The following is a 24,307-nucleotide window of genomic DNA, read 5'->3' as shown; positions in this document are numbered from 1 at the left end:
CGTTCATATGCGTCATGAACGAGGCTGTGAAGAAACATCTCAATGTCAGGAAGGAGAAAAGACGGTCTCCAGCGATCAAATGGTTGCTTATATCAATATCGGCATGAAGGCAACGAGACAATGTCATCAAAGAAATAGTATTTACCAGGGAATTCCATGCCGCCACCGGCAACTCAATGTCATGACCACGAAAGTATGACTACAAGTCGAAGTACCTGGACGGCTGACGCGTTCTGCCGGAAGTTTATTTCGTATATAACGTTCGTTTCTTTCCAGTGCACACAGATCACTTTTTCAATCATGCCTAACACATCTCGCGTCTGGTTCATCACCGGTACTTCCAGCGGGCTAGGTAAAGCCACTGTAGAAGCTATCCTTGCTGCTGGAGAGCGCGTCGTTGCAACTGCTCGTAAGCCCGAAGTCCTCGATTACCTCAAAGATAAATTCCCCTCAACTCAGCTCCTCGTACTCCCACTGGACGTTACGAACGAGACACAGATCAAACTGGCATTCGAAACGGCGATCAAGCAATTCGGTAGGCTGGACATCGTGGTTAATAACGCCGGTTACGCCGTCTTCGGTGAAATAGAAGCCATACCGGAGGAGGATGCACGCAGACAGTTTGAGGTACAATTCTGGGGGCCAGTGCATGTTATAAAAGAGGCAAGCACCGACTTGGCTCTCGTGGAGTGATGATTGAAAATTACTCTAGGCTGTCAAAATATTCAGAGAAGTGAATCCCAGGGGAGAAGGTGGACGAGTATTCAATGTCAGCAGCGTCGGCGGTTATATGGCCAATCCTACTCTCGCATATTACAGTTCTGGTAAATTTGGTAAGTATCCATTTATGTAAAGCACAGGATGCTACTTACAGGCCTTGTTTCAGCATTGGAAGCTTTCACAGAATCTTTTCTGAAAGAAATGGATCCGAAATGGAACATAAAAGGCACCATCATCGAGCCTGGAGGTTTTGACAGCGAATGGAAGGGCACTTCCGCCGGCCATATCCCACCACATCCTGCTTACACGGAAGATACGAATCCGTGTCATATGTTCCACAAAATCCACGAAAGCAATGGTCCTGTTTTGGGGAGCGCTGCTCGTATGGGGCAAACATTGTACAAGTTGGCGGACGAGCCGACATTGCCCCTGAGAATTCAGTTTGGAAGTGAAGCCCTTTTTTTGGTCAAAACACAGGCCCAGAAGACGATATCGGAGGCCGAGAAGTGGGGCCATGTATCACGTTCAACAGACAAAGAGGACATGGACGGCGAAGAATACGTGAAGGGCTTGATGGCTTCTGGGAACTTCAATAGACTCAAAGACCAATAGCGGCGTCAAGGGGGACGGGTAAGAGCCTATACTTGTACTTCGCAAAGATCTCGTTGAATCCAAGAGTTTATTTTGAGCGAAAAAATGATGGTGATTTCTGGCTGGGACTGACAGACGCGCAGAGGTGTATGTTGAGATGGAAAGTGCGTAATCTCTTCTCTTTTATGCTCTAGTTCGCTCCTTGAAGAATGCTTTCAAGAAGCGCCACCCATTCATGGCTTCCATTTTGGCCAATGCCTTGAACCGAGGAAAATGCCTCTCCCGATCGCACAAGTTTCATCCACTCTCGTCTCAACTCTACTTTATACTCCCACATTCTTTTCTCCCATGGTTCCACTCGCATGCTCATCCCCCCAAACTCGTACAGCCCGTCGCGGTAATCAAACGCTTCAGCTTCGGTTGGCCTATGCCAATCCTTAGCAGGTACCATCAGCTGACGCTCGAGAAGTTCGGCCATCTCCTTGTCCTCGTCAAGGCTTTTTGGATCCCGGAACACCCGCACAATGGCATATGCCTGTGCTTCAAACAACGAGAATGGAGTTCCTCGAAGTATGAGGCCAGTAAAAGCGAGGCTTGTATGGAGGAAGTCTCCTCGGAGGGGGAAGATGTGTTTGCCGAGAGGAAAAAGGTGGTATGAGGAGTTGTATAAATTCGACGGCAATAAGGGAGGAGACTCATTCTGCAAGGTCGCAGGAGAGAAGAAGGGACAACACATCTGATAGCCGGTGGCAAGGATGCAATGATCTACATTACGCTCAATAGTACCATCGACGAAAGTTATTCCGTCACCAAAATGTGTGATAGCTCCACGTTTCCTAAAAGTGGCGGTTGTTTCTGGAATGCAATCGTTCACGGAATACACGACTTTCACTCCGGATGCAAGCAACTCTGCAGCTATGTCGACACCGCTGGGGCCAGAGCCAACTACAGCAACCGTGCAGGCATCTCCTATGCTTTGTGAGTTTCTGTACCAAGCCGAATGAGATGCTTTCCCGTTCTCCAGCCATTCCGCCAAACCAGGGATATCCGGATATCGAGGTACACGAAAGTGACCATTTGAAACGACGACTAAATCAAAATCAAGTGTCTCGCCTTGCACGAGAACATGCCAACAGTTTGCTGCATGGTTCCACTCTACATGTTCAACGCGCGCGTTTAGCCGAATATTTTGAATGAGGTGAAAGTGAGCGGCATAATCGTGCAAGTAAGTTTCAACAGTCGCAGCGGGAGGAAATACGGGGGTGGAGGGCGGAAAAGGGAAGCTGGTATAAGCCATGACTGGGCGACAAAATGAAAAAGACTGGTAACAAAGGATAAGAGAAGGAAACAAACCGGGATGAGGGATATTTGTGGTCATGGAATCATACAGCGGCGTCAGAGGAGGACTATCGGTGGGAAGTGCAGGATACCTTGTATATGCTATCAAGTGAAGATCGCATCGCTGGTGAAAGGGTCAACTCACCATACTCCACCAATCTTGTCTCGAGCTTCAAATACCGTTGGAAGCCATATCCCTGTCTTGAACTCCTCTGTATCGAGGATAACCTTCAACACCGCTAGTCCCGACGGACCTGCGCCAATGATACATATTCGTTTGTGGGCGTGATTCATCTGAAAAACTAATCAGTACGAGGCAGAAACAAACACAAGTAAATGCGCCTCTAGACCATGAAGCAGCATCATTTCCGCTATCGTCGCTGATATCAATAAGCACCGCATTTGATATCTGGAGCTTTTCTATCTCCGTCTGCAAGGTAGCCAAATTTGTACGTTGAACCTAGGAGATGGCAACGCAAAGGCACCGTTGTCGGTTGACTGACCATTAGGGCTCATATATTCCAGCGAGAAAGGCATTGTGGATCAATGAACCATTCGAAACGACGAGGTGTTCATTCATCCGCTGAGTAGTAGTGGGAGTACCTGCAGAAGGGGACAGAAGTTTGGACTGCAGGAATTTGCCAAACAACGCGTCGCGTGTCTTACGTGATACCTCAATATGGTCTTCCACTCGTTCTTGGTCGTCTTCTCAAGTGCTGGAAACTGCCGACCTTGAAACCGCTTCCTGGGACGCGCCGTTTTGTCCTTAACTATCCTAAGTCCTTCTAATAACAAAGTCATCTTGAAAGTTGTGAATGTCAGTCGACGGGTAAAATTCTTGGAATTGGAAAATGACGTCCTCCTCCTGGGTACTTCTAGCAGGCTCCGCTGCGCTACAGAACTTCCCTTACTCGGTAACGGATTGCAATGGATGACTCCTGTTGATTGCTGTGCCTCTCGCCTATGTCCGGAACGACCTTGTTCCTTTATTGAGCGGAAGTCAAATTGGTCGAACCGAAACCAATTGGGCACCTTCCCATAACGGCTATTCATGCGAATTGGTTGCCACTCCCCTACACAGTTTGCTTATATGGTGAAAACCGACTTGATTCTCCCAACCAATCCATCAGCCCGGAGGCGTATAAAGTCCCGCATGTTCAGCCCCCAACTCTCCTTCATCTCACTCCCCCTCGGGTAGAGAAACGGGTCCAGAACGTCCTCCCAGAGCTTCTATACTCTAAATAACTCTCTCCATGTTATGGCTAAGTGGAATGCACGTACAAGGTGCCCCATTTTCTGGTGTAACAAGACACTCTCGCGGGGCGTGGACCTGGAGAGACATTTGAAAACACACACTAAGGGAAAAAAAGAGTGGGTGGATTATATTTTGTCAACTTAATGAAGCTAATTGTTTGTGCTAGCCTCTTGTACTGCTGGGGCTGCCCACTTATGACCATACAAAAAGCGAACCTCGAGAAGCACATCAAGGACCACCAGTATGCTCGTCATCTCTTCTATTATCATTTCGTCGATTTATGTCCTTTTCAGCTCTGGAGACGAAAAGTACAAATGTGCAGATCCATCAGGTTGTCAATTTGGTGCCAATAGCAAAGGCGCCATCAACTTTCATCGAAAAAAGTACCACGACTGTGTGCCACCCGAGAGGTGGGAAATCCGAGCGGCCTCATCTGAAGCGCCTGCCTATGAACGAGGAACTATTATAGAATCGTCCAGCTCGTCGCTATCGTATGCTTCCAACACTCCTGCCACCAGTCTTGATGAGACGCCGGTCGAAGAGTTTTCGCCTCCCACCCTTCTAAATCATTCAGCCTTGGATATGCGTTCTGGTACATACACAACTTCGGTATCCTCTCAGGCCGTAGCCACTGACATGGAACAGTTCCTCTGTACTTCTTTGGCAACTGGCTCGCAACAGAGTGACAAGCGCGCACTACCCGAGGCAAAGGTGCTATATCCTGCTATGAACGTGGGCCCTCCTTTGGATATCGGACTCGAACCCCTTTCGTCACACAGAGGATGCCTCGCAGGAGATGTCAGTGGGTCTTTGGGTGCAGCTTCGTCTCCCTGCGTTGGCACGACGGACTCTTACGGTTCAACCATGGATGTAGCGGCAATTGCAAGCACATTTAGTGTATCTGTTCCTGTCCAAGCGCTTCCTGGTCCCATCATATACCAACAAGCTCAGCCACACCTCGTTTATCCTGTGCCGACCCTGCATTTCACGCCCGCCTACAATTTCCCCGATCCCATGGGCTCAACAATGGATGCGAACACGTTTAACGATCCGTCCCCCGCCTACGCCACTAGTCCCTCCGGATACGGATATGAACCCCAGTCCATCAACGCGGCCCCTTCGCCACCCTCAGTTCCCATTCACGCTTATTCTGCCCCGCACCAAACCTATCAAACAGTGTCTTGGGATGCATCGAACTTGGCCATGCCGCAGCAGCCCGTGGACAATGCACTATTCTCGGTCCCAGAACAACGACCTTGGATGCCGACTTCCTGGATGCTGCCTTTGTCGAACGATGTTTCGGAATACGCGTTCCCAAATGCATTGGGATCCTTTGACAGTGGAGCATACTACGAGGGAAACCATTATCATTAATTTCCCAATGAAGTAGACGAATGGGCATTTTGCCGCCCTTGGGGTGATAGTCCAACCTTATTTAGGTGAGCAACCCCTTCATTGTTCCAAGTCCGCCGCGTTCTCACTTCCTGATATTGCCGTTACTTAGTGTATATCCAATTGGATCGCGTGTGTATGTCTCTTCATTTCAGTACATGTATTCTTCAATTGCGTACTTATGTGATTTCCTATGAGGAAAATTGTCTTTAAAAAATCATTCACTAAATATACACGCATTTGACACCAGAACGACGAGAAGCTGAGATGACGGCGAGATTGCCCATTCGAGTTACTTTGATGGCGCAATTCCTCCCCAATTATCTTTCAAATTAAATGTGAGTATACCACAATACATGCGTGAGATAGCTAGTGACACATATACAGACATTCTCGTCGCTGGTAGCTTCTACACCTCGTGAGCTAAAGCTTGGATTCAAAGGTGAACAAGTTTCCCATATGGAGATCAAAATATAGCTTTTACAAACATAACAAAGAATAAGCATAGCTTTGACCCGACATGCCAAGACGTACCGTTTAAACAACAGAAACATGCCATACCGGATAAGCAGGCCAAGCAAGCTCTCAGGCACCCATCGTCGCCCCGTCGCTCTTGCCGAGTACTGCAGAGGAAAATCAGGGTATGGAGAATGGGTAGATAAAGAATGCCCTACACCAAAACAGTCTGCGGCTGAGGTTGCGGAGCGTACTGATACTGAGGCTGGTACCCTTGGGGCGGCGCATAGAACTGTCCCTTATTCGTGTAATCGCCTTGGTATGACTGAGGAGGTTGCTATTATCCATATGAGCTTCGTCTGACAATGTTTTTGATTCTCGAAGCGAACCTGGGGATAATGACCGCTTTGATGGTTGGGTGGGGGCCCTGATAGTCCTGCATTAGAAAGTGAAAAAAGCCGATGTCCTCTGGCAGAGACTTACCTGCAGGAGAGGGGTAATAAGACATTCAGCACAGGTCGTACTTATGGATGGAAAAGAAACCAGCGTCAGCGACGAGGGGTTTTATGCAGAAAGCGTAGTCATCACATGCACACTGAGATGACACTAATAGTTGAGTGGGATGAGATAAGGGTTCCGATCCGCGTGACTATGAATTGGGCCAAGATCGCTACAATATATTGAAATGATCCGGAGACTGCATCTGATTGACAAGAATTCCCTAAGATAATATGGCCGATCCCAAGCATAGTAGAGATGTGTTCTGAGCAGCTATAAATTCCGATTAGAAAATATCAAAAGATGAAGGTGAGCGATAAAGCTGATCCTGAGCATGAAGTGGTCCAGTGCAACTGTAGACGCGTTCGCCAAGACTCTATCATTCCAGTTCGTACCCATCACTCAACCTAGGCGAGTAACCTACCATCTTCAGATAGTATCAGGGCACATATTGAACCCGAGCCAGAGCACAGAGCGTAACAGCTTAGTAGCAACGAAGGGCACTCGGCAGATGCCGAACCGCAGTTTTTCAGAGAAAAAATGCCGCAGCCTTGTCGAAGCTTGAACAAATACTCCAACCATTATTGAACACAACGCCTTGAAACAATGAAGCATACCTACCTACGCACACACGAACAGTACTTGATGGCATAGACCAGGTACGAATTTTCTCCAACATATAAAACCTCGTCGATTTACCAAAGTTGATTGGGTAGCATCCGACATTATTAGTTGTTCTCGTCATAACGTTTAAACCGCCAGCATACTACGACCTCGCTACTAAGCCGAAAACTGGAGTTGCTACAATGTGTTCCATGACCGTTGTACCAAAAAACCATCCTTGACTGGATTTTTTCATGTTTTTATCTGTAGTCTGTGACCTATGAGGCGTAATTTCGCGTCGAGCTGGCGCGACGTGGCGTGTCGATCGGCCTAGGCTGCGGCGTTTCGGACCGGCTGCTGGATCCCCTCAATTTGGTTCCGCTCCGTATCTTTTAAGAAAAACTTGAATCCTTCCTCTCTCTTCCTCCAGCGACGGATTAGAGCATCTAGTCATCATTATGGGTCTACCAGGTCAGCCTTTCATGTTCACCATCACTTCCTGTCAATGAGCTACCAGGTTCATTTCAGCACACGATACGACCATCTGCATCATTGGTGCAGGTCCCACAGGCCTTGCTACCCTGAAAACAGTCTTGGATACGGAGCAATTCAAGTCAGGGAATTACAAGCCTACAGTATTCGAAGCTCGAGATCAAGTTGGTGGAGTATGGCAAGTTCTTCATTATAGTCCTAAGCTTCTGTGATCTAACAAATAGAAACCAAAGGGAGCCCTCGGAACCTGTGGATGACCAGCCTCCCCTTTCAGCGCTCTATGACTCTCTGACAACCAATATCCCTCATCCCGTCATGTCATTCACGAGTCTCCCATTCCCGCCTTCAACTCCATTATATCCTGTCGCCCGTGTAGTTGAAGATTATCTTCAGGCATATGCTAAACACTTTGGTCTTAACACTCACATTCGTCTGGGGACTTCAGTCGTTGCCCTGCAGTTTGACTCAGAGAGCTCCAAGTGGAAAGTCAAGTTATCGACCAAAGAGACGCTTGACTTTGATTGGGTCATCGTGTGCAGTGGCCATTATAGCAAGCCCCGTTACCCTGACACTCCCGGTCTCTCGAAATGGCTGCACGATAAACGAGCGTCTCATTCCTCGTGGTACAGACGTCCACAGGACGTCATTGGAGACAAGATTCTGGTTGTCGGAAACGGCCCCAGTGGGATCGATATCTCCGCTGAGCTTCGCAGGCATGTGAAGATCCTTGTACGCTCCGTATCAGGCGGAACGGGGGAAGAAGACGGCAATCTGATAGTACGTCCTCGCGCTGTACATTATGAAGATGACGGAAGTGTCCTCTTTGAAGACGGATCCAAAGAGGCTGGTATCGATCGCTGCATTCTTGCTACGGGTTTCGAGGTATCTTTTCCGTTCCTTTCAAACGAAGACCTTGTACCCGGACTTCCAGCAGCGGTGCCTCCTCTTCCACGAGAGTTGTACAACTCCACCTATAACATTTTCCCCTTGGCACAGCATCTATTCCCCTTCCAGTCTCGTTTTCCTCCTACCACGATTGCTTTCATGGGACTTTTAATCAAAGTAGCCCCCTTCCCTCTTGTTGAAGCTCAAGCACGGGCGGCTCTTCATATTTTTGCCCATCCAAACGAACTAGACCTCGCCAAAGAGACTGCTGATATCGTGACCCGATATCAGCAACTCCGAGCCGAGCTCCAGACCGAAGATCCGTTGGCACTTGCAAAAGCCTGGCACGTATTCAAAGGCTCAGAACAGTTCGATTACCGTGATGAACTGTACGCATATACAGCTCCGAGCTTCGGAGGAGATGCAAAAGTGGTTCCTCAATGGGAGAAGGACATGTACGACAACAAGATAACGCTGAAGCAGGTCTGGTTTGACCTCGTAAAGGAGGGAGTGGCCGATGACTGGGTTCGAGGTGTTGGTGAGAATGGGCCTCAGGATTGGGTCGCTCTGGCAAAAAGAATGATGAAAAGGGCGAGGCAGGAACGTGGCGAGGCACTGATACCATAAACTAGTCTCTTCGCTGTTTTCTGTCGAAGGGATTTCCCTTGTACGTCTAAGTGGCTGTGCAAATTTTTTCTGGATTTATCCGTAGTAGCAAATATTTTCAACGATCGCTTCGAAAGTTGCACTGCCCAGTGGCGGTGCCATACGGGGTAATGCACTTCCGACCATACAGCATTGACTTGCCTCTGCACTTCGACCTTGTCTCTGGGCAGAAAATCATGTCACCGCTTCTATGGCTATTGAGGACGCTGCAGAGACTCATTTGTGACCACGTAGGTAGCCACTTGCCGTTGAAGGCCATCCTAGCCCTCTGGTCTTTCTTTCGGCGCCAATTTCAGCGATATTCATGCACTACACACGACAGAGGCCCTAGAAAAGACCCGCGACGTATTTACGACCAAAACACATGCCTACCTCCTAGTAAAGGTCCCACTAATTTCACGATGATGATGGCGGACGACGTCGACGGAGAGGCACCGGTCTCGATGGTAGTGTGCCGTAGTGTCGTTCCATCTGACAACTCAGATTCCATATACAGCATTGCTGTTGAGAACGCCTCGCAGTTTTCGCTGAATACCGTCACAACATTTGCTACGCCTATGACAAGTCGCTCTCAGGTTAATTTGGCGGACTACGCCCATGTAAATCTGTCGACTCGCCGCTTACCTCGTCATGGTTCCCGACCTTCGTCTATTACGCAAGCTCCAACTGACCAAGGTTCTTTACATCCATATTCCTGCTTCAACGCTTCACGATCATCTCAGAATATCCGTCACTCAATGCCTAACTTCGAAATATTTCCACATGTGAACCCATCCTCTCACCAGCTCTCTTGTCCTCGACCCACTTCCACGATTGCGACACCGCTGTGTCCTAGTTTTGACAGCACGACCTTGACAGTCGTAGCACAACCTCCGCCTCCCATTGTACAGCTCGATGGTCCCGATATTGCCGTCCCTGGTGGCGTCACTACATTGATGACCGCGTATCCTCGCTTCTGGCCATTAACACCTGAATTGGTGGAAAGATATGAAAGAGAGCTTGTGTTTGTATCCCTTTGAGTGTCTCTTCTTATTTCTGCTCATATTTATGACACAGGGAACCGAAGGAAACAGAATACTGGATCGATCCATTGACGATTTCATTTCAATCGTACGCTGATCTTTCTTCTTTCGTTCTTGTAAATTCAAGTTTCTTGTGAAGTGACCCTGTTCCTGATGGGTGGGCAGCGTGTGTGCATCCTGAGGGTGCTCGTTACTTCATTCGTGAGAGAAAGATGGCTCCATGCATCGGCAACTATCATGACTCCATGATGTCCTCTGGTTGTCTTCTCCCGTGCATATTCACAGACGCCAACCTCTGCGATCCGGATAAGTTTGAACTCATTACGAAGTTTATGGCCGATATGGAAGACTACATACGGGCAAAGGGCATCAACATATATCCCAACGTTGATCTTGTCTTTGACCTCATTCGAGATCCCGACAATGGTGATATCTGTTGTGCCTATTACCTTGCAAGCCACGAACATCGTTCGATCTTTTGGCTGGACGACTTCAATGCTACCTATTTCAATAGATGGGATGAAGTCAAAGGTGTAACCGCCACATCCCATATTGGCTATGAGATAGAGTCGCAATACTGGTAAGTATCTGCCATAGCATCTTGTCTGCGTGCTGACGGCGGCCAGGTATCATTGCCAACAGTTTCCCACGTGCCGAGAAATGGACATAAATACAATTAACGAGCTGAGAGATATTTTGATCTATTGCATTGGAGGTATGGTTTATGCTGAAATTGTGCTGCATGTCTTGACTAGTTTGTTTTCAAGATTCGATGACTTCGGATACAGCTAACTCCGCCTACGCCGTTCCGGACCTACAACAAATGCTTGCCCTCACGAATGGCGTTAAGGGTGAGAAATTAACAACTCTAAGCTCCATATCCACTGATTTTTGATCTAGAAACCGTTCTCTCCGGTGACTCTCAAAGTCCAAGCTCGGTGTGCAGTATTGGTAAACAGCGACCATTCTGCGCAGACCGGTCCATGTATTGACTATTCACAGGTCGTTTCATGCATATTTTTGGTACGCGCAGCGACATCATTATGGTACTAAGACTTATGATCCTTAGTCCAACAACGATTTTACAACTTTCACGGACAGCCTGCCGCCAGGCTTGAGCGCTCTAAGTCTGTTTACGGTACGAAATCCAAACGAACGCCGCTCATCATTTTGCTATCGCCGCTCTTGTTTTTTGCGCCCGATATTCATCTCGCTTCCCTAAACAAGATTTGGGTTGACGGATTATTGTGCAAAAAATCCTGGGCTTCTTTCATTGAGGAAGTCAGTGCTGAATGGCATGACTTGATCATCAATGTGAGCATTCTATAATAAAATTTCAAGCTCGTCTAACACATGTCCAGTCTACTGTTTTACTCAACGCCAACGTCGCCTTCCTGGCTATTCAGAGTGTCGATAACTCTAGTGCTAAGCGGGGACGGTCCCCGGCGCAGATATCAAGTTACATATCAATAATCGCAAGTATTGGCAGTATCATCTTGGGCTTGCTCCTGATTCGGAAGAATCGCTCGAAAGCGGGTGATTCATCCACTGAAGCAGTAAGTTGTCACCTCCATCACTTCTCAACCCCGTCTGATGTATTCTAGTGGCAATTCCTTCATTCGCAAAATCGAAATTACATTGGTCTGGAGACACTGGCTATTATGTACAGTTTACCTTATGCTCTACTCATGTGGGCGTGAGTATCTATGATCTATGTCTTCGTTCAGTCTCCTAACCCAAATCTAGCATGGTCACCTTCCTATCGGCGTTCAGTCTTATGTGTTTCACTGCGTCCGACATAGCCGTCCGAATGCTTGTGGGTACTGCGTGGTTAGCAATAGCCACTCTTATTCTCTGGTGCATCATGACTTCGTGGAAGGGAAAGCAAAGCGACGACCGTTGGTACATGTTGCTCTCCGCTTTTGGATACAAGGTTTGGCAAAGATTACCCCGGCCACCATCTGTTCGTGTTGTGGGAAAAATCAATAACATCAGTTGGACAAGAAGGAAACATTCTGTGGATTCGGAAGAGACGGTTGTCGTTGTATGATTGAGAGGTAATTGTGTATCATATAAAAGCAATAATGCTTTCCGTGAGTATCTATATCGGGTAGCTGTATGTTGTGATAATCTGTATGCCTGGACGCGACGTGTGTACATCCACCAAGAAACTTGGAAGGGCGACGAAAAAAGCGGCATAAACATTTTTCCGCGGCAGCAGAATTTTTTCCCTGTAATAGAAGCTTGGGAGTGGCTATGCTCAGGGCCAGCCCTGCGCCATGCCTTCAAAGGCCCACCGTGTATTAACGACAGGACCTTGCTTCATTTTACCCGCGAGGATCTCACGAATTGCGCTATGGCGATGGTGGACGACAAGGAACCGGAAGTGTGTAGCAGCAAAGTCCCATGCCCAGGATCTCCAGTCGGCATTTCCGTCGAAAATCCTTCCTTTCAGTCTCTGAATACTGGTGCTCTATGCCCTACACCGATGACGAGTCGCTCCCAGGTACATTTGGAAGATTACTCCCACGTAAATCTGTCGACTCGACGTCTACCCCGTCACGGTTCCCGGCCTCCATCCATTGCGCAGATACCAATTGACCAGGGCTCTATACGCGCCTACTCATGCTCCAATGCATCACGGTCGTCCCAGGATGTCAGACATTCAATGTCCAATTTGGCCACATACACCCACCCGGTCAACTCATCTTGCCATCGGCTCTCGAGTTCTCGACCTGGCCCTCTAGTAGTGACCCCCCCATCTCCCAAGTTTGATACTGCCTTTCTGGTGATGCAACTAACGCCTGCTGTGAAACACGATGGATCGGATTGTGCTATACCGGGCGGCATCACTACGTTGACTGCGGCCTATCCAGCCTTTTGGCCCTTAGCGCCTCAACAGGTTCAAAGATATGAGAGAGAACTTGTGTTCGTGGTCGTTTTTAATATATTTTATTACTTCTGTTCACATATTTCGTGCAGAGCCCCCAACCGAACGGAATACTGGATCGATCCTCTGACAATTTCCTTTCATCCGTATGATTGCCGCCTCTTCCTCATATGCCTTGTATCTGACTTACCCGCGTAGTGATCATTGTCACGACGGATGGTCAACGTATGTGCACCCTGAAGGCGCTCGCTACTTTGTTCACGAGAGGAAGGTACTCCCGTGCACCGGTAACTACCATGACTCCATGATATCCTCCGGCTGTTTGTTACCGAGGATATTCACCGATATCAATGTCTGTGAATCGGAAAAGCTAGAACTCGTTACGAAATTTATGGTCGATATGGAAGACTACATACGGGCAAAAGGCGTCAACATACATCCTAACGTTGATCTTGTGTTTGACCTCATCCGAGATCCGGACAGCGGTAACATTTGTTGTGCGTATTACTTTGCAAGCCATGACAATCGGTCTACCTTTTGGCTGGACGACTTCGATGCCACCTATCTCAACAGATGCAACGAAGTTCGCGGTGTCACTGAGTTGTCCCATATCGGTCACGAAATAGAGGCGCAATATTGGTATGTACCGGCCTGGATGGTTTATCTGAAGCTTACACCGGCTAGGTATCATTGTCAACTGTTTCCTACGTGCCTAGAGATGACCGAAGATATCATTGACGAGCTCAGGGATATCCTGATATATTGTCTTGGAGGTTATTTTGCGCAACATTTTTTTAAATGTAGGCTCCGTTTCACGAGATTTTACAGATACCATGACCTCGCCGACGCCCAACTCTCCCTATGGTGTTATAGACCTACAACCAATGCTAAATCTTACGAATAGTATTAAGGGTGAGGATGGATGTTTTTATTTCTCAGAAAGTCTACTTAATTGCGCCGCAGAGTCCGTCAAAAAAGATCAAAGAGGGCTCCCGGGTTCCGTGTGCAGTATAGGTGAACCTCGATCATGCATCACAAGCTATCCATGAACTGACCTTTCGACAGGTCGTTTCATGTATATTTTCGGTAGGCCTGCAAAGGTATGATCATCGTGCCATGGCTTATATTTTCATAGTCCAACAGCGATTTTACAACTTCCACGGTCAGCCTGGAGCCCGGCTTGAGCGCGAAAAGTCAGTTTACGGACGAAAGCCTAAACGTACGGCACTCATTACCTTGCTATCGCCATTGTTGTTCTTTGCTCCTGATATTCATCTCGCTTCCCTCGAGAAGATCTGGGGCGACGGACTAGTCAGCAAAGTGTCCTGGGGTATCTTCATTGAGAAACTCAATGCCGAATGGCAAGAATTCATCCTTTATGTAAGCGGTCTCTATCGGACCTTGAAGCGAGCCTAATGCATCTACAGTCTACTGTTTTACTCAACGCCAACGTCGCTTTCCTGGCTATTCAGAGCGTCGATGATTCCAGTGATAACCCAGGACGGTCGCCTGCCCAACTATCGAGTTACCTTTCAACCATCGCAAGTATCGGCAGCATCATTCTGGGTCTGCTTCTGATTCGGAAGCATCGCTCCAAGGCTCGTGATTCCTCTGAGGAAGCAGTAAGTCCTAGTGTTTGTCACTTTTAAACATATCTGATGTGCTCTAGTGGCTGTTTCTTCGCTCACAAAAACACAACAAGACCGGTCTGGAGACACTTGCTATCTTGTATGGCTTGCCTTATGCTCTACTCATGTGGGCGTAAGTATTTCTTGAAATTTGCCTTCTGCAACGTGGCTGACCCAAACCCAGCATGGTTTCATTTCTTGCTGCGTTCAGTCTTATGTGTTTCACCGCTTCTAATTCGACCGTCCGAATGCTCGTGGGTAGCGCCTGGTTAGCTATCGGCGTTCTCATTCTCTGGTGTATCATGACATCATGGGAAACCAAGCAGCCGGACCACCGTTGGTACGGGATATTGCTTGTGTTTTTGGATCAGGTTTGGCATCGATTACATGAACCGATGGATTGGAATATCGCGGAAAAACTCAGTAACTTAAATTGGCCACTACGTAGGCCCTCGATGGACTCGAGGGAAACGGCTGTGGTATGATTGAGCGGCGACGAGCTGATAGGTGCTTGTATGTACGTTGTTATAGTGTTCTATTAGTATTGCATAACTAGTATTATCTGTATCGATAGCTTTCTGAATCCTCTAAATCGTGCTTCATCAGTATTCTGTGAACTTGTAATAGAAGGTCATTCGAAAGCGCCACGGCGGCCGTGTGATTGGAATTCCATTCAATCGAATCCAATCGAACTTGATTTGAAACGCGACTTAGATGACCTAATACTAGTAATTACAACTTATAGGTCTAGAATTCATATCATCTCATCCCATCCCAGCCGTTCCAGGCACTGTAGAAACGTTGTCTGGACAGCGAGACTATTGCGATCTAGTTCTCACTCTTCTTGCGCTCTTTCTACATCGCCAATAAATCAATTTTTAACTGTGGTTGTATTGCTCCCGCTATTCTTGTAAGTGAATCATTGACAGAACCATCAATTCAGAATCTCGCCTAGAGGTGGTGAACAGGGATATACTTATAGCTACTGCGGATAGGGAAGTGAAATCGAGGTGAAGTAGTATTTAAAGAAACCAGTCACATAGAATGGTGTAGGGAAATCAACGATAAATAAATGTAACTGTAGGACGGTGTATATGCCTTCGAAAGTCGTACTTAATCTGGATAGATTAACCAAAAAGCCCCGATTAAGCACTCTGAATAGCAGTTAAGTAACGTCTTCCTCAAGAGAAGTGCTAATTCAATATCTGATTGGGGCTCATTGACGTAGCTAAGTGCTAGGCCGTGGAGCAGGCCGTATGGGAGGCTTAGGCTTAGGCTTAGGCCCACCAACTACTGGCGATGTTATCGGGCCCTTGGGTATTATGCTACTCTCCAAATTCAGAAGACAGATAGACTATGAAGACAATACAGAAGCTCACCCTGGTGGTGGAGGCGGCTCCGGGAAGGAATTGTCTAGCTGGGATTTAATACTACCTTCGAGCTTCGTGTCCGTCTTTCCAGGTTTTAAAAGCGAGCCTTGAGCTCCATCGGCATCTTCGACAACTTCCTGGACGATCGGATCGTAAGATGGCTGGGTAACTTTGTCTGGCTGTATTTCCTGCGCACCAACGACGACCGTGGGATCGTCGGTGGATTTGGGCGCTTTCCTAGCGCTTACGAGTGTAAGTGAGTTTAGATATTTCCACCACCGGTGAATAAAAGTAGTAATACCTTGGATCTTCAGCTGGGCTCATTTGATATAGGCTGGAAAGATGTCTGGCTGGGGACTATGATGTGGTAAGAGACAGGAGCTGAATACAACTCGGGCGCTTAGAAATAGTTTATATCTTCGTCGCTGGCGCTTAAGTTGTGCATGAGCGATCCAGCCGGGCGTCGGCACTTTGCGATTGGACACGTTCATGAGAGCGAACGGTCACAAGGCAATAAAACGTCCCAGGAACTTGAAGATGCTGAATATTGTATTCTGCCAGTGAATCGTGTGAAAATCGAGGCAGAGTAAGTACTACAACAAATAGAAACACGGGGAAACTGGATCGACTTAGTGACTTGAAAAATTTACGAGCGTATACGTTCGAACTGGATCATTTCCAACTGCCATTGCAAGGCAATTTGAATGCCTCCCATAATAGTGAGTAATTGATCTTCCAGTCGGGATCCAACTTGAAGCTGCTGCGACAGAGCACATGAAATAGAACGATCATACGGCGATCAAGAGTCTCCAGGGGAACCTCCCTTCTCAGTGCTCCGGGCTGTGGGATGTCGTCACATCTTCTTCTCATAGGTGCAGGCGCTTCATCAATCGAAAACCAGAGTAGACACTAAGATTCATATAATGGGCATGAAACGCGAATAGGATCCAAAAGTGATTTGACATTAGGGAACTGGGTGTAAACAACAGCCAATGAACGCATTAATGGAAGCACTGTCAGAAAGAAGTATGTGTTTAAGAAGAAATCATGGGTTGTCGTTGTCAATGAATAGGAGGGATAGTATGAAAATCCGCGTTTGTTGCATGTTCTAGCGCCCTCCGAGGACGGATCTGTCTAATGGCGATTGTTACTGGAAGATGACTTTGTGGATCTGGAGTCCGTGTTCTGAGTAGACCTTACACCTGATCCTTGCACCTTCTTGCTAGAGGACGACATAGGGTCGGTATTACGGCCACTGTTCTTTGGGGCCTTGCTGTCAGCCTTCTTATCCACCGGGCCGCGAGGACCAAAGTTGCTGCAAGCGTTTGTTCACTTTAGCTGAAACGATTACCCAGCTCCTAGCACTTACTCTGAATCGAAGGTGGACCTGGGAGGAGATGCTAGTCAATGAAGGATGATCCGAATCATGAAAGCATTTATGAACCTTAGTTTCAGGTTCGGTGTATCGGCGGCTGATCGTTGTCCGCTGATGAACGTGCTACCATGAAATGAACATCAGGTGCTTAGTGCTCACAAATATACCACGAGACACTTACCGAAAGTCATCACGAGTATCGACGGCCGCCTTTTTAGCAACGGACCAGATTCTGAAGAATTTAGGCATTTGTGAGATGCGGGAGCCCAGCCACGACGTCCAGATTTTATATCGGAGCAGGACCAAAGGAATAGCCATATTCTGGCTGTTGAAGGCGGTACTAGATAACGGATAACAGCAAGCATCACTGTAAAAAAAAACTAAGGACAAGGTCGAGGTTCAACGAAAAAAAAAAGGTACAGCAATCCATGGATGCTGTTCTCAGAAGATGGACAATTTGGGGTTGCATTGCCTCACTAACAAGTTGCTTGATGAGTGCTTTGCATGTCAAGAGTTTGGGAGGTAGCCTGATTCAGAGATGTTGTTAATTTTTCTTCTCCATCGAAGATAAACTGCAAAAAAATTCAAAGAGTTGCATTCGGCACAGCGCTTACCACTGAAGGATGACATAAAGGTCCATAAAGCGTAGGAACTTGAGCTACTAACAAAAAAGGAGCCGATAAGATCGTCATAAATCACATTAAAAAAAGGAAAATAGGCGATCATTGATAATGCTGTCGACGCTCTTACAGATGATAGAAATTTTTTTCAATGAAGCGCCTATTATGCGCGATCGTATCAAAATGTGATCCAGATATACAGCAGAAGACCCGCGATTTCGACGAAGATGGTCACAACTATCTTGGACCTGGTCTTGGATGGGGTTTGCTACCGCCTCCGCCCGCAATGGGACCGAGAGGCCGTCCTTTGGGTATGATGCTGTTGAAGTGAGTGAACGACACCTGAGCCTGGTTCAAGGTATGGACTTACCTCGGCGGCATGGGGGGCCTCAACTGGTCGTCGAGATCGTCTTGCGGCAGCTGCTCTTCTGAATCTACCTCGACTTCCTTCGGTGCCGGACCGCCCTCTACTACAGGATCGGCGTCCCCGACACTTTGTACAGGCAGTTCTTGGGATGCTTGATCATTAGACAGGTCTCCTTGTATGTCTGCACCCTTGTCCAGCTCTTCCGCCTGTGCTGAAGCTGCCTTGGAAACATCGTCGATAGAGCTGCCAACCTTGGGCGCTTCTCTAGTGAGATCCGAGTCAGTCCGAGTATATCCATTGCCTGACCAGTAAAAGCACTTACTTGTGCTCTTCCTGGGTCATTAACACAATATGGCTGACCGACTCTTGCACCCCAGACAGTATTATGAATGTTTACTATTCTTTGATTACATTTTCGCGCCCAAAAGTTGCTAAGAATAATGCCCGATTTCGGATTCGGCAATTCACGACATTGGCACGTGATTGGATCTGAAATTTACTCCGGGATGGTTTAGTCCGTCCGAGTCCGGCTCACACTGCCCACTGGCAGCAACCTGTGCCAATGATTATACATCGCTTTTTTTATGTATATAAGCCGCCATTCCGGTTCACTCTCCCATTTTCCAAGCGATGGACTCCCAATTCAGTGTCGAAAAGAACCCTATTTTTTCCTCTGTCCTCTCAGAAGGCACCCTGACGCCCATCACCTCTAATGCCACTGGACGATACGACCGCGAATGCATGTAAGTAACGCTGTCTCCCGAAAAATTACCTTATGCCTATTTATCCTTGCAGCACTATCAACTTGAAACCCGCCTTGATAAGTCCGGGATCTAGCGAGCCTGAGTATGTCAATTTCAGTTCCTTGTATATGCAGCTACCTCACCGGTATCCTCCATAGACCGATATATCTCCCACCTCATTGGACCTCTCACGTTCACCCTGAGGGACAGCTCTACTTCTGCAGGGATGCTCCCTTCTTTGTGGTTACCGAGGCCTACTTGTTTCACATCGAAATTATGGCCAAAGTGGCTTTGTGGACCAAGCGAATAGAAGACCTCCTAGACGAAAAGAAAATCAGAGTCTCACGCAGCACAGAGCTCTTTATCAAGATTGAGGAAGATGACTGCGCCTATTATTTCGTTGACCACGCCACGAGAACAGAGTTTTGGTTGGATATCATTGAAACCGATGCCCTCGGGCTACCTGACATGGCTTCGCCATCTCATCTCAGTACGACTTTCAAGACCGCCGACTTGCTACATCTCTGACCTATGCATGTAGGAACTTATCTGGAGAGCTTATACTGGTCCCATGTTGAGCATTTCCCCATGCATATTGGAGGGCTCCCCAAGCAGACCTACGACGACCTCATTGGTATCTTCAGCCACGGGCTTGCTGGTAAGCAGCGCGCAGTAGTTATTCTGGAAGATTACCAGAGACTCACAATTCACGCAGACCAAATGACCTCGGGAGTTTCCACTTTTTTTTATTCACAACAAGAATGCGCCACATTTTTGAAAGTCCTCAAGTCTGGCAAAGGTGCGACTGAGACCGCAGACGTCCAGCTCTCTTCGTGACACTCCGATTGATAGATCAAAATGAAGACGGCTACCAAACTTGTGTTGCTGCGCGACTCTGGAGCATCGTTTGTAAGAGTGACGTATGCTGTCCATTACAGTCTGGTTTTGATTCTGGTCTCAGGCAACCATAGATTCTCGGTCTACTACGGCCAAGAATTTTCCCGTCTATCCCGGGATCAGGCGGTCCTTTACCATCCAGAGGAGAACGTCTTCCTCGAATCCCTGATGTCCTTCATATCTCTGGGGCAGTCAACATCTTATTCCAAGGGACTAGATGATATATTCGTAGATCGCCTTGTTTATGTGGACCAGTGGCGACCATTCATGTCCAAATGCCTGTCAGAGTGGAAAGACGCCGTTCTCTTTGTACGTTTTCATTACTTTCAGGGAAGACATCCACTGACTAAATTTCATGATACCCAGACGTCATCCACATCTATGTAAGCGTATCACTGCGGCGAAGTTCTGCGATACTTAAAGTTTCTGTTTCAGGCTTCACCTCCCGCTAGTTTTTGTCCCGGGTGTTCCGATGTTGACGGCTGTTTCTATCGCACTCTTCACCGCCAGCGTCATAGCGTCAATGCTTCTAATTCACCGACACAGGAGGCTGGAAAAAGCAAGCGCCAACCAGGCTGTAAGCGACTGACAATTACTCCTTCACCTGTCTTTCTGACCATTAGACAGTTCCAATATCTCGTATCAGTTTACTCTCTAAAAAACCAATTTCATCTTGTCGCATTGATGTATTCGCTTCCAACTTTCCTACACCTTTGGGGTCTCGGAGCTCTGGTCGCAAACTGTATTGTTATTGTTTCCCGGCTTTTTGGTTTCATTTCTGGTGTCGTTGTGTCTATTATCCTGGTTTTTGCCCTAGTCGCCTTCGAGATAATTACAACTGAAACAGAGCTTTCGTCCTGGAGGTCCGTCTTCCGTTTTCGATCGCAGAACGAGTCTGGCGATCAAGTGGTATAAATTATGTATACGTTGTCTTGTATTACTGAACCTGTTCGTTTAGTCGTCGCTGGTTTTGTTTTATCACGTTGTAGTTCGTGCGAACTTACCCTGGACAACAGACGATCTCAAGCGTATGCAAAACTCACAACGCTAAGGCCTGTGTTATCATCGAAGAAAAGGAATCAGAAATTTAACAACTCCGGCATGGATACTTCGACTGTATCATTTCTTTGAACCGCTACGACCTCCTTCCTCCCCTGTCGTCTCTGACTATATAAGGACTCAAGACGTTACAGCTGTCCACCCTATTCCTTTGGACACCGCCCAACGGAAAATTTGACTAACACTCTGTCCAACAACGCCTGCGCTTACCTTGCAGGAATCAAGTTCAACTTGACATACAGACTGATTGAACAAACCACCACAAGTGCCGTTCTACCGCAGTCCCTATGGCACCGCCTCAGCATTTGCGGCCTCGGAACTCTAGTACCTCTGGAGATAGACCGCACCCCGCACAACTACAGCTCGTCCGCATTGCCCTGTAAATTTTATCGACGTCCTTCGGATTTGGTGAGTAAACGGTTTCTGTCTGTCATTCGACCCCTCCTTTACCTCAGATCTACACCGATGAAACACATAACCTCATCCTTGGTTTTAGAACCAAACGGCTGAACGCCGATTGAGCCAACCGGCTCCCACTCTATGCCGACAGATTTATGCGAGTAAATGGAAAGCGATTCTCCATCTGAATGATAATTCAGGGTTCCATGTATCTCGAAGGCGCTGTTTGTATCAAGCTGTCTCTCGAAATACAACATATGAATCTCATTGCTGTGCAAGGTTCGGCTTGGTTCTGTACAACATCTAATGGACATACGAGGGGCTGTGTATATGATCCCTTGGAAAGCACGGAAAAATGTGGTTCCGACCTCAAACCGCCCTCGGATCATCCTGGAAAAAATTGCCCGCCAACGCGGTCGAATAATCCCAATTTGGATCAATCTCGCGGCTCAGGTTATATTTTTGCAATATATCCATAGTTTTGATGTCGTCCCTTTTGCCTTTCAATACTGCCTTCTTCGGGATAGGTGGGAGCGTCGTGAAAACACCCCGTGCCACCCGGACTTGCTCTAGATATGCATCGGGCTCCAGCCGATGTCGGTACTTGGTTTCATTTGTGACCACACCTTCGATCGTACCGTGCTCCTTGATGAACTTGTACGCACGGGCGGGCCCGATGTTCTTGATGCGCTCGGAAAAGTCTGTACCCAAAAGGAGAGCGAAATCGACGAAACTTGTTCGAGAGAGTTGTAGGCCCTTACGGACCTCAGCTCCGGATACTACTACAAGTGGCCCCGCCTGGTTAGTGATATTTCGGATGAGAGGAGCCTCGTAGACAATGACGTCCTATGCCAGATATCAGTCGAAACGCACGAATGTAGATGAGTAGAGTTCATACAGTGTCTTCGCTTGCAACATAGTCGGCGAGACCGTGAGAGACAAGAGTGCAAGCAAGAGCTTCAGCCTCATAGGGACCATCGCTTTCGACACAAGCAATGCCCATAGCCTCGAGGATTTCCCTGCATTCTAGGTAATTTTGAACCGTTGGTGGGCGTGTTCTTCGAGCGTAAGATTCAAACATCACAGTGCTCTTTTGATATATCTTGAAAACCTCGTCTTCCATGGAGAACTCTTCTGATTCTTCAACGGCCCCCATATTGTCCCAGACCTTTCCTTCTTCAAGGATCAGTTCGTACTGACCCTTGGTCATGAAAACCTCTGTCCGCTCTTCCGATTCATCAATCGGCGCTTCTTCAGGGGAAGCTTTGTTAATGGAAGCTAGCTTTGATACACTATTCCGGAAGTTGTGAAAGAGTGATATCAAGGAATCAGCGACCATTTCACCCTTAGATTCAGATGATATTACACTCAGATCCTTGGTAGAAGAGAGTGTCAGTTATTTTCTTTCTGAAGCCCAAATGGCAGAGTCGCTGACCTGAGCGGATGATGATGTACGATCAGAGGTCGATGGACGCGTATCAAGCGAAGGTTTAGACTCAGGAGTGGCACTAGGTGCAGAATATGGATCTGCTTTCACTGCTGTATTTTCCATCGTGGTGTCTGTTGTATGAGAAGTGGCTTCGTGCTTCATGGGGGGTGAAGTAATTTCTGCAACCTTCCACTCAGTTCCGATGTAATCTGTAACGCCTGTAAGACATGAGTGAACATAAAGGAATCGAAGGAGAGGCGACCCGACCTGTTTGAACAATTTCGAGCTTTGGAGGTGCGGCTTCGTCCAACGGTGCTGTATCTTGAATGACCTCGAAAAGACGCTTTTTAGAGTTTGTGGGCACATCTCGAAAGTCCGTCAACAGACTTCCAATGTTGTCCAAACGTTTCAGGCGTTCGTTTTCAAAGGCTTCGCGTGCCATGTCGCGTCTTCTCATTTCTTTTCTCCGGAGAGCCTACTTGTCCGAGATATTGGATCGATGACAGTATGAAAACAAAATTCACGCACCTCTCGGGCTTTTGCAATGTTCCGCTCCTTTCCGTCAAATATGCAAACCGCTTCGACGTCGTTCTCCTGCAGTTCTCTGGCGATGCGATACCAACCCAAGACATGGCGATATGGGTGCGGGACAGGGACAAAGTGCAAGCGCTGGGTAATCAGAGTTCCATCGCTGGAAGCACATCAATTATATTTCGAATCAGGCAAAAGCGACACACATTACAATACGTTTACCCTTGAGTTCTTTGAGTCGTTTTGGAAGCGTTTTAATGACTTCGGGACTGAAATAAAGACGTTGCTAGTCTGAAAGAGAGAAGTAAATAATAAAATTACCATGTTTTTAGAAGAAATGGTGTTAAACCCAGAACGCCCATCAACGTCTGCTTCAAAGAGCGATTTTCGGTTTTTTTTTCTTTGCATCACGTGCTACTGGTACGGTAGTGACGTCATGATAAAGAGAATATATATCTTTGTCCAATCTTGGTCCTAATTTGCGCAAAACCAGTTCCAACAAAACGCCAAATTATAGTGGATTGCAGTGCATCGCATATCACACAGATAATTGGTATTTTGCAAATTTGTATACTACAGGTCTGGTCGAACTATGAGATGGAGCAGGAATGAAAAGTTGGCACCAGTCATCGTACGTTTTGTCACAACTTAACCCTAAGAGTGTATCGCTTTTGCAACGTAGTCGGCTAATCCAGCATTTTCCACGGTGGTACTTAATCGACCTCAGGCAATGTTCCATGGCTGAAATCCTAGAAGTGACTGTAGGCATGACTTAAAATCAAGGACTAGAATCAATGAGAAAAATCCCACAGGAAATGGACTCTCCAGCACAGTAAAATTGTCCCCGGCGGTGATGCCCAAATCGGGAACTCAGGGGTCCATATGGTCAATGCCATTTTACTTTGGTTTTCTCTCTTTTTTTTTCTTATCACAAGTCTAACCACTATGGACATGCTACCAATCCTGCAGATGGTTTTACAAACTGGAGTAGGGTTTTGAAATCTGTGGTCTTAGGGGAGAAGCTAGATGCCAGCACTCTAGCTTGAATACAGGGCTTAAAAGAAGAACATATGATGGTGTA

At 47.3% G+C, this 24,307-nt stretch overlaps 10 protein-coding genes across 10 annotated transcripts; 6 read left to right on the top strand and 4 right to left on the bottom strand.

Annotated features, from left to right (window-relative positions):
- Positions 1–300: 300 nt before the first annotated feature.
- Positions 301–1,332, top strand: BT62DRAFT_889491 (NAD(P)-binding protein; the record flags this gene model as incomplete). Its single annotated transcript, XM_043182992.1, has 3 exons — positions 301–684; positions 713–833; positions 887–1,332. The coding sequence occupies 3 exons, from the start codon at positions 301–303 to the stop codon at positions 1,330–1,332; spliced, it is 951 nt and encodes a 316-aa protein (XP_043042197.1).
- Positions 1,333–1,336: 4 nt separating this feature from the next.
- BT62DRAFT_722356 (FAD/NAD(P)-binding domain-containing protein) lies at positions 1,337–3,320 on the bottom strand. The gene is made up of 5 exons (XM_043182017.1): positions 3,153–3,320; positions 3,000–3,079; positions 2,795–2,943; positions 2,665–2,741; positions 1,337–2,610 (listed from the first exon to the last, which is right to left on the bottom strand). Exons 2-5 carry the CDS (start codon positions 3,000–3,002, stop codon positions 1,502–1,504), a joined length of 1,338 nt encoding a protein of 445 aa, XP_043042196.1. The 5' UTR covers positions 3,003–3,079; positions 3,153–3,320; the 3' UTR covers positions 1,337–1,501.
- A 587-nt stretch (positions 3,321–3,907) lies between these two features.
- BT62DRAFT_992695 (uncharacterized protein) lies at positions 3,908–5,317 on the top strand (the record flags this gene model as incomplete). Its single annotated transcript, XM_043190359.1, has 3 exons — positions 3,908–4,020; positions 4,071–4,145; positions 4,198–5,317. 3 exons carry the CDS (start codon positions 3,908–3,910, stop codon positions 5,276–5,278), a joined length of 1,269 nt encoding a protein of 422 aa, XP_043042195.1. The 3' UTR covers positions 5,279–5,317.
- A 649-nt stretch (positions 5,318–5,966) lies between these two features.
- Positions 5,967–6,260, bottom strand: BT62DRAFT_1003405 (uncharacterized protein; the record flags this gene model as incomplete). Its single annotated transcript, XM_043176940.1, has 3 exons — positions 5,967–6,089; positions 6,142–6,188; positions 6,236–6,260. The coding sequence occupies 3 exons, from the start codon at positions 6,258–6,260 to the stop codon at positions 5,967–5,969; spliced, it is 195 nt and encodes a 64-aa protein (XP_043042194.1).
- A 1,135-nt stretch (positions 6,261–7,395) lies between these two features.
- Positions 7,396–8,857, top strand: BT62DRAFT_889420 (FAD/NAD(P)-binding domain-containing protein; the record flags this gene model as incomplete). The annotated part of the gene is made up of 2 exons (XM_043182991.1): positions 7,396–7,527; positions 7,583–8,857. Coding segments are annotated over 2 exons (1,407 nt in total), but the record flags the coding sequence as incomplete, so codon positions are not given.
- Positions 8,858–9,215: 358 nt separating this feature from the next.
- BT62DRAFT_722057 (uncharacterized protein) lies at positions 9,216–12,107 on the top strand. Its single transcript, XM_043182016.1, has 12 exons — positions 9,216–9,571; positions 9,619–9,899; positions 9,953–10,006; positions 10,058–10,498; positions 10,545–10,633; positions 10,686–10,769; positions 10,819–10,869; positions 10,921–10,941; positions 10,988–11,232; positions 11,280–11,474; positions 11,523–11,614; positions 11,665–12,107. Exons 1-12 carry the CDS (start codon positions 9,527–9,529, stop codon positions 11,966–11,968), a joined length of 1,902 nt encoding a protein of 633 aa, XP_043042192.1. The 5' UTR covers positions 9,216–9,526; the 3' UTR covers positions 11,969–12,107.
- Positions 12,108–12,141: 34 nt separating this feature from the next.
- On the top strand, positions 12,142–15,038 carry BT62DRAFT_929785 (uncharacterized protein). The gene is made up of 11 exons (XM_043185799.1): positions 12,142–12,846; positions 12,901–12,954; positions 13,007–13,447; positions 13,493–13,581; positions 13,637–13,720; positions 13,772–13,822; positions 13,874–13,894; positions 13,944–14,188; positions 14,236–14,430; positions 14,478–14,569; positions 14,621–15,038. Exons 1-11 carry the CDS (start codon positions 12,275–12,277, stop codon positions 14,919–14,921), a joined length of 2,145 nt encoding a protein of 714 aa, XP_043042191.1. The 5' UTR covers positions 12,142–12,274; the 3' UTR covers positions 14,922–15,038.
- Positions 15,039–15,347: 309 nt separating this feature from the next.
- BT62DRAFT_929783 (uncharacterized protein) lies at positions 15,348–16,259 on the bottom strand. The gene is made up of 3 exons (XM_043185798.1): positions 16,111–16,259; positions 15,817–16,052; positions 15,348–15,762 (listed from the first exon to the last, which is right to left on the bottom strand). Exons 1-3 carry the CDS (start codon positions 16,128–16,130, stop codon positions 15,665–15,667), a joined length of 354 nt encoding a protein of 117 aa, XP_043042190.1. The 5' UTR covers positions 16,131–16,259; the 3' UTR covers positions 15,348–15,664.
- A 2,438-nt stretch (positions 16,260–18,697) lies between these two features.
- Positions 18,698–21,045, top strand: BT62DRAFT_721694 (uncharacterized protein). The gene is made up of 10 exons (XM_043182015.1): positions 18,698–18,911; positions 18,964–19,014; positions 19,070–19,401; positions 19,453–19,569; positions 19,627–19,710; positions 19,764–19,820; positions 19,873–20,117; positions 20,175–20,191; positions 20,244–20,385; positions 20,436–21,045. The coding sequence occupies exons 1-10, from the start codon at positions 18,799–18,801 to the stop codon at positions 20,721–20,723; spliced, it is 1,446 nt and encodes a 481-aa protein (XP_043042189.1). The 5' UTR covers positions 18,698–18,798; the 3' UTR covers positions 20,724–21,045.
- A 435-nt stretch (positions 21,046–21,480) lies between these two features.
- On the bottom strand, positions 21,481–23,605 carry BT62DRAFT_946275 (PIN domain-like protein). Its single transcript, XM_043187974.1, has 7 exons — positions 23,548–23,605; positions 23,433–23,495; positions 23,224–23,386; positions 22,963–23,170; positions 22,702–22,913; positions 22,165–22,641; positions 21,481–22,112 (listed from the first exon to the last, which is right to left on the bottom strand). Exons 1-7 carry the CDS (start codon positions 23,586–23,588, stop codon positions 21,636–21,638), a joined length of 1,641 nt encoding a protein of 546 aa, XP_043042188.1. The 5' UTR covers positions 23,589–23,605; the 3' UTR covers positions 21,481–21,635.
- Positions 23,606–24,307: the final 702 nt, after the last annotated feature.

Source organism: Guyanagaster necrorhizus (assembly GCF_019112545.1).
Source record: "Guyanagaster necrorhizus MCA 3950 unplaced genomic scaffold BT62scaffold_7, whole genome shotgun sequence".
In the NCBI taxonomy this organism is placed as follows: Eukaryota; Fungi; Basidiomycota; class Agaricomycetes; order Agaricales; family Physalacriaceae; genus Guyanagaster; species Guyanagaster necrorhizus.
This window is presented reverse-complemented; position numbering and strand designations above follow the sequence as displayed.